Source organism: Pinus tabuliformis, chromosome 5_1 (assembly GCF_031772625.1).
Source record: "Pinus tabuliformis cultivar Carrire ecotype Pingquan chromosome 5_1, CPIR1, whole genome shotgun sequence".
NCBI classification, from domain to species: domain Eukaryota; kingdom Viridiplantae; phylum Streptophyta; class Pinopsida; order Pinales; family Pinaceae; genus Pinus; species Pinus tabuliformis.
The window spans coordinates 188,562,651-188,571,326 of NC_142305.1; the positions used below are offsets into that span (position 1 = coordinate 188,562,651).

Sequence of the window (8,676 nt, forward strand, 5' to 3'; positions counted from 1 at the left end):
CTATGCCGGTTCCCCCCCCCTTTCCCTGCCCCCGGTTACCTCCACGGAGTTCCCTGTTCACCTCCCTGCAAACCCTCCCATCTTGGTAGCTAACCCTCCTCTATCGGTAACAAACCCTCTCTCGGTCCCTCCCGTTCCCTCCGGTAGCTATCACGAGGTCCCTCCCCTCCCTGAAGCCTTCCCCACCCCCGGGTCAAACCCTCTCCCCCCTCCCCCTTCCCCCCCCCCCTCAGGGCTCTCAGGCGACGGTAAATCTGGGTCGCATGTCCTCCCGCCCTGCCAAGAAGCAGCGCTGTTCCAAATCGACGGCGGAGGACACATTTCTGCGCCTGGAAGAGGACATTTGGTGGGATGAAGCCATGGAGCTGGAAGATTGTGTACTCGTGGGACTGATTAGAGGCCGACATGCCACTGCGGCAAAATTAAAGGAATGGGCGACTGAGATTTGGGGGAAATATCTCGTGGACATTCCATCGGTGCAGACTTTTGTGCGAGGGTGGTTTGCCCTCAAATTTGCACGGGCGGATCACACGAGTTGGGTTCTTTCTTCATTCTGGCATTTTGAGAAATCTCCGGTCCTCCTCAAGAGATGGACACCCCTGTTCGACCCGGAGACGGAGTTGCTAGGTATCGGTCCGATTTGGGTCAGGCTGCCGGGGCTGCCCTTGCAGTACTGGTCGGAAGACATTTTTAAGAGAATTGGGAATGCGCTCGGGACTTACATGGAATCTGATAAGTCATACATCTCGACGGGCTCGCTGGCTTATGCAAGGATCCTAGTGCACATGGACACCAGAGGGGGAGTGCCAGAAAACATTGCCATTCACTGGAAATCCACTTCAAGAAAACAGAAGCTGGATTATGAAGGCATCCCTTACAGATGCAGGAGATGCCATCAGGTGGGTCATCTCTTTAAGGACTGCCCCCTTTTGCAGAAGACCCAGCAAACTGCTTCTGGTCAGGATCAGCCAAACAATGAAGAAGCACCTAACCCACAGGCGAACAAGGCACCTAGCAGAGACCCTCACAACCCATCGGATACGGTGGAAGCGCCTCCTGTACCTCGTCGCAAGAAGCAAGCTACGAACAAGACTCGGCCTCCATCTCCTCCTATGACGCGCTCCAAAGCTGCAAAAGGAGCTGTTTTCTCCTCGGGTATGTCCTCTATATCATCTCCCTCTGTTTCTCTATTTGCTTCTATGAGTTTATCGGCTTCTGGCATGCCCCCCCCTATCAGTATCCCCTCCCCCTCTTCCCCTTCGGCCCTCGACCTGATCAAGGTCACCTGCCCTCCTAAACCCCCTCCCCAATCTCTATATGTCTCCTGCTCCATCCCGAGGCCAACTGGCCTCCCTTTCACCTCCTCGATCCCCTCCTTCCCCCACCCTACTATTCCCTCTCCCTCCCCCTCGGTAAACTCTACTCCGAGGTATCCCACCCGCTCGACCACGAAGCTTAATGTCTCGGACTCCATGGGGATGATGATGGAATCCCATATCATCCCACCCAAGCAGGGGCGCGGTCGATCATCCTCAAAATCAATTTCACAAAAACTTACTGAGGAGGAGGTCCTCCTTGGCAAACAGCAGACTCTCGATAGGGCCCTTAGAGCGTAGGACACCCTCCCCCACCCCCCTCCATGAAAATTATGTCCTTCAACTGCAGAGGTTTGGCCAGCCGGATAAAAAATCGGCCCTGAAGCGACTCTTACTCTCTAATCCTGTGGACATCATTTTCCTACAAGAAACCTTATGTACTGCAGACTCTGCAATCTCCACTCTTAACTCATGGATGCCTGGGTGGACCTTCACAGCTATAGATGTATCTGGCCGGTCAGGAGGCATTGCTATGGGGCTAAAGAACAATTCCATCCTGCTTAAGAACATATGGGGTGGAGGGGGTTTTTTTGGGGAAGAAATATATTCAAAAGACTTGGAGGAAAATCTACAAATCATAAATGTCTACGGTCCATGTCAAAACAGAGAGCTATTCTGGAATAGACTCCTTGGCTCCCCACTATTTCAAGCTGAGAACATTATTTTGGGAGGAGATTTAAACTTTTCTATTGGCTTCTCTGAATCCTGGGGCCACCTTGCTCAAATAGATCCCCTCTCGGATTTCTTTGGGCATCTTCTTGAAGATCACCACTGGATTGATCTTCCCACTGCAAAGACCCAGTACACATGGAAAAACAACCAAACTGGGGACCAAGGTCTAGCAAGAAGACTGGATCGTTTTATCATGAAAGAAGGGCTCTGTACCCATCACCCTAGATCTCGACAATGGGTAGGAAGTGGTGGGATCTCAGACCATAGGCCCATATATCTGGAAATGGAAGCAAGACAACAGGCTCAGAAAGCTCCTTTCAAATTTAATGCTACTTGGCTCAGGGACCCCTCCTACATCAAGTTGATATCGGATTTCTGGAAAGCTCACCCGATTCCTGAGGATTTAGACCCAGCCACTGGTTTTGTCAGGAACCTAGCTGAAATCAAAGTGATCTCAAGGGAATGGGCAAAAGCGAAAAGAAAACAGGATGATCAAACTATATCCCTGGCGGAACAAGCTGTTGAGGCTCTAGAATCCCATTCTGATGGCACCTTCTTATCCCCTGATCAGAAATCCATGTATGATGATCTGATCAAACAGAGATCACAGATCCTTAGAGACAGAGAGGACTCCTGGAGACTAAGAAGCAGAGCCATTTGGCTCAAGGAGGGGGATGAGAACACAAAGTTTTACCACAGGTTTGCAAATGGACGGAAGGCGATCAACACTATATGGGAGCTACAGGATGAACAAGGACATCTGGTAAGAAGACCTGGAGAACTTGCATATCTGGCAACTGCGCACTTCAGGAATATATACAAGGCCCCAGGTCAAGCAAATCTGTTGGAAATCATGAGGGTGGCAGAGCAATTTCCCAGATTTGTGGAGGAGGATGATACTGAGGAGCTTACAAAAGATATTTCTCTGGAAGAATTGGAAGCCACCATGAAGGGTTTCCAAAAGGACAAAAGCCCGGGCCCTGACGGTTGGACCATTGAATTTTACCTTGCATTCTTCGAGCTGCTTGGGCATGACATTCTTAAAGCTATCAATCACTGCTGTCTAAATGGATCCATTCCCCCGAGCATAAAGGCCACCTTCATAGCTCTCATTCCCAAATCAGATAAGCCAGTGTCTTTTGATGAATTTAGGCCTATTTCACTATGCAACTGCCTCTACAAGATATTGGCCAAAATTCTAGCAAACAGAATCAAGCCCTTTCTCTCGGCCAATATCTCCTCTAAACAATTTGCCTTCCTACACAAACGCCAGATCCATGAAGCTATAGGCACAGCTCAAGAACTCCTTCACTCTGTGCACAGCAAAAATCTAAAAGGCATGATACTCAAGGTGGACCTCTCAAAAGCATTTGACAGGGTAAATCTACTATACATCAGAATGCTTCTCACCCATCTGGGCTTCCCATTCCTTTTTATTAAGAGGATCATGAGTTGCATCTCCGATGTACCTTTCAGTGTCCTCCTCAATGGCTCCCCCACCCCCTTTTTTTCTGCTGAGAGAGGCCTCAGGCAGGGCTGCCCCCTATCCCCCCTCCTTTTTCTGCTCATAATGGAAGGTCTAAGCAGATTAATTGCATCTGAACACAGCAGAGGCCGCATCAAAGGGATCAAAATCTCGGATAATTGTTCCCTTACACATCTACTTTTTGTGGATGATGTATTGATCTTCTTGAATGGCAGCATGGCTGACTCATCGGCGCTCCAACAGGTTTTTGATCTCTTCCAGAAGGCTACGGGGATGGTAATTAATGTACAGAAATCTACTTTAACAGTGTTTGGATGCACCCCTCATGAAGTCATCTACACAAAAAACCGTTTCCCCTTCCACATACAGCCTATGGAGGAAGGGCTAAAGTATCTGGGATTCAGGGTGAAACACGGAGGATACAGAATAGCCGATTGGACCTGGCTAATCACTAAAGTGGAGAAAAGGATCAATGTCTGGTATAATAGATACCTCACGAGGGCTGGAAGACTTACTCTTATCAAAGCTGTGCTGGAAGCAATGCCGATGTATTGGATGTCCCTGGCTTGGATACCAAGAGGGATTTTAACCAGAATCCAAAAAATATGTTGTAGATTCTTATGGAAGGGATCTCATCAGGGAAATCTCTTTGCTTGGGTAAAATGGGACACCATTGCTAGACCAAAAAAATGGGGAGGCTGGGGAATTAAGAGATTAGACCTATTGGCAAATGCATTGGCAACAAAATTGGGATGGCAGCTCCTCACAACAAATAGTCTCTGGAAGAAAGTGGTCATGGAAAAATACATTGCTCCAAAAAGCATCTACAGCTGGATTCGTAGGGATCATAGGGGTAACGGAAGACATTCCATCATATGGAAAGCAGTCATAAATTCTCTTCCCCTAATTCGGGAGGGTCTGACATGGAGGATAAAACAGGGAGACTCCGTCCGCTTAGGAATTGACCCGTGGATCGGGTGTGGAAACATGCATAGATTATCAGGACAGCTCCTAGCGCATCTAAGGGACCAAGGTGTTACAAATATTGCTCATATTGCAGACCATGAAAACTCCAGCTTTCTCCACCAGGCCTGGAGGACTTCTCGAGACCTCAATATTCCAGTTCCATGGAGACAAGAATGGGAGGCATTCACAGAGGCACTCACACAAGCTCATATCAGAATCACAGAGGGGGAAGACGAGATTGTCTGGGCTCTAGCCAAAAATGGTACATACTCCCCAAAGGAGGGATACCTTCAGTTGATGCACACCTTCCAGCCAGACAATGCACAGCAATGGTGGAAAGCAATTTGGCACCTTAAGGCAGCACCAAGAACGAGACTCCTCATGTGGGCTATACTTTTCAATAAAATTCCAACGGGGGCAAACTTGAAGAAGAGATCCTTCTATGGACCTTTCTGGTGCCACTTATGCAGAAGGAATGATGAAGATACAGAACATCTCTTCCTCACCTGTCCGGTTGTAAAAGAACAATGGGCTGCTCTCATTTCTCACTCCCCCTCCCTCCATCAATGGCATGGCATGACAATCTTCGAGGCCTGGACAAACTGGCAGGAACAACACACTGGAAAAAACAAGAATATCCCTCTTCTAATGTGCTGGTCAATCTGGATAGCTAGGAACCGTGCAATTTTTTATCAGAAACCTCCCCTCTGGCCGGTCATTATTGCCCACATGTTTGCAGACCTTGCCCTCATACCAGAAGATCCTCCTCCACCCCCCCCTCGGACCATAACCCCAGAACTCATAGACAAATCCTTCCCTTGGGCATACTTTGATGGCTCCGCCCAAGCTGATACCTGTGGGGGGGGAGCACTCCTCTACCTGAGGGAGAATCACTACTACATGATACAAATTCCCCTGGGAAGAGGCACAAACAATTATGCTGAACTTTCCACTGCAAAAAACCTCATCTTTTTTGCACATGAGAAAGGCTGTACAAAACTTCAACTGTTTGGAGATTCAAAAATTGTTTGTAATTGGCTCACCAGAAAATCATCATGCACTGCTTTCTCTTTGAGACACATACTGGATGAGGCACTCAGACTAACAGATGCATTTGAATTATTTGACTGTCGCCACATATACAGGGAGCGCAACTCTCGGGCGGACCACCTTTCCAAGCAAGCAGCACAGAGGCAGGAAGCGGACTGGTTAATACAAGAAGATCTGGACGGAACCTTCTTTCAACACTATCACAGACCCTTTGATGACTACCAAGCTCAAAGGGATGCTCATAACTGAAAGGGGTCCCAACATGCTCAAAATACTATTTTTTTCTTGTCTTTTATATATAAACTGTTGTATATGATCAGTAATCGACCATGGCGGATAAACATAGCTATTTATTTTTGCTGTTTTTTTGGCAGTAAGCTACAGCTACACTGCAAATGAATCCTGAATGTGTTTATCTCTCTCTGTTGATCATTTTTTATATATACCTCTCCAAACTCCCTGTGTGGATAAAAGTTTGGGGAGAAGAATGTTTACATGATAGTTTATCTGTTTCAGTTTTTTGGAACAATTAACAGTCTCTTCGGAGGCCCTGAGAGGCAACCAGCCTCAGTATGCATATGCTCTGCATCTACAGATTGTAATTTCTCCTGATTTAATAGAAATTACGACTTTTTCTACGGGAAAAAAAAGGTTAAGTTTTAGGTGTATTAGGTTTAAATGGTATATTTTTTCACCATAGATGTAGCATATGTTTTATCACAAAGTCTTAGGTTTTTAAACATATATTTATATAAATACTTTAGGTTAAGTTCAATGTATTAGGATTTAGGTGTAGGTCTTTAGATATTTAGCTCTAAAAACAAACCCTTTTACAACAATTGTCAGAATGTGACATACAATCACATGATGATACAAACCCATAAGATGATAACCATGGACCACAACTGACAACCAAACTCTAGCGAAACTGACAAAAACCAATGTCGACAACCAAGTACAAAACCATATCCTTGGGATTCCATGAAAACCATATCAACCATTGACATTACTAGCAGAACTAAAACCAACATCGGATAATACGAACCATAAACATCACTATCGAAGATGAAGAGACCAGACACTGAATGCTGACAATGAATATTGGCAAAGATGATAAAGTTCAAGACCTCATCAACCATGATCATTTGACGATCACTTCCTTGTTAAACCACTGAAGACTCCGCTCATGCTGGATTGACAAGATCCTCTTAGATCAGCAACTTGGGTTTCCCCATTCTCTCCCATGTTTTCTTCGGCAATAGATTTTTATCATATCCCAAGTCAAGAATTACCTCATCCATTTTAAATTCACTAATTTTCATAGTTAATCACATCTCACATCTAGTTCTTTTCTAATTTATGTTTAGCTTGTTTATTACGCATTGTTCTCACTGTGGATTTTCTTTACTAGGAAATTTATCAATGATCTCTTGCAATCCCCCTACTTCTTTCTGATTTCTAAGCAACTTCATAGTGCAGGAATGATTTCAGAACAATTGGATCAGATTTCTCCATCGTTGTAGCGACTTCAGAATTATTCTTTCACAACACTAATTGTGTCTGTGGCCTCAATGTCAAAGCTCCTGGGTCCATGAAACTCTTCTTTTATTCCATGAATGTTTCCTTCTCCCTTTGCATATTGAACCCAATACTCTTCTCTCATACCTTCCTAATGCATGCATTTGCCACAAGTTTTTTACCCTCATATTTTCTCGTGTAGTCACACCACTTCGTGTCACTATATTAACACTTGGATCATCCTTGCATGGTTGATATCTCATCATTTGTAAATTCTGCACAAGTTGTTGATTCTTGTTTTCCTACATCATAGCCATTAAAATGGAGAAATCCATATCACATGATCAAATTGTTTACAATATTGACAGGAGGGGTGAGTGGGGTTCTGACAAAGTTGTGAAAAATGCCCAGGTTTGCCACAGTTATAGCATATCATCTGACCCTAACCTAATCCAACTCCCACTCCTCGACCACGTCCTTGAACTTGAAATCCTCTATGGACAACAAGTGAACAATGATATTCCTATGCATGACATTTAGCTTGCATCCTATATGTGAGAGTTCAATCCATCATCAAATGATAGCTACAAAAATCCTTCTCTTCATGTCCTATTGATTGACATAAGTTACAAAATAATTCCTTGGTGACTACACATATTTTTGTAACAAATAATATTGATTAGTCTGATGTTGGCATGCAACTTGGAAAATACTACACCAAACACTCAGTCCAGTACTTGGTCCAGCACTAGGCTCTAACTTCAAAGGGCTAGGACATCCAGCAGCCACATAATCGTGATAAACAAGACATTGGTCCTTATAGTGGCCCTCCACTTTACACTTTGTAGACCAAACTTCTGAGTGCATCTCAAACCGAGCTTCCTTTACTTTCTTGAAATCTTGTAACTCCATATGGAAGCTTGCTAATTGGGATTGTATGTACTGAACCCCTATGTGAGTATCTTGTATGAGTGAAGCTTCCAACTTCATAAAAATTTCTAATACTTACATCTCCTTCCCCATCTTTTGTTGTGATAATGGTAATCTGAGATGTGGAAATAGCACAACTATAACCACTCTTTGCGCTTTTCATTGGAGATCTAGAAGTTGACTTGTCCCAACATGAATTTTAACCTCTCATCTACATCCTAGGTAGTCTCATCGATTGATTTCATAATATAGGATATTTCTATAATGCATTGTCATTATGACTTGGGCTTCTTGAACTATACGTTTAATGTGCTCTTTGTCTCAATTAGTGAAGTAGCTCGGTGAGTGATATACCATGAAAACTCTATGTCCTGTAACACTACGACAAGATGTGATTTCTTCATATCATTGTCATTAATTTTGTGTGCTTCCTACAAAACTTTTGTGACAAACCAAAATTGATCAAGATTCTCTCATCCCTGACCCTTAAAAATAGGCATATTTACTACGTTAGCCATGTTATATGGTGCAGGTGTAGGTGCACGAGGTGGAGGTGAAGGTGGACATGTAGTGGTCGGATGGGGAATCCCATAAGCTCCCTGATTATCTCACTGTGACGCACCTCTAGGAATACTATGGTTTCTCCTTTCCTCTTCACTTTCTAATTCACCCAATAAT

The 8,676-nt window shown here is 44.5% G+C and overlaps 1 protein-coding gene across 1 annotated transcript; it reads left to right on the forward strand.

Annotated features, from left to right (window-relative positions):
* The first annotated feature begins 263 nt into the window (after nt 1–263).
* On the forward strand, nt 264–5,799 carry LOC149164043 (uncharacterized). Its single transcript, XM_089429350.1, has 3 exons — nt 264–1,155; nt 1,763–4,082; nt 4,611–5,799. The coding sequence occupies exons 1-3, from the start codon at nt 264–266 to the stop codon at nt 5,797–5,799; spliced, it is 4,401 nt and encodes a 1,466-aa protein (XP_089285476.1).
* The last annotated feature ends 2,877 nt before the right edge of the window (nt 5,800–8,676 follow it).

Bases quoted from the DNA above. Each gene is read 5' to 3' on its own strand.
- LOC149164043 (XM_089429350.1), top strand. From the start codon at position 264: ATGTCCTCCCGCCCTGCCAAGAAGCAGCGCTGTTCCAAATCGACGGCG. The intron at 1,156-1,762 runs GTATGTCCTCTA...TATGTACTGCAG, and splicing joins AGGAGCTGTTTTCTCCTCGG to ACTCTGCAATCTCCACTCTT. The intron at 4,083-4,610 runs GTATTGGATGTC...TGAAAACTCCAG, and splicing joins GTGCTGGAAGCAATGCCGAT to CTTTCTCCACCAGGCCTGGA.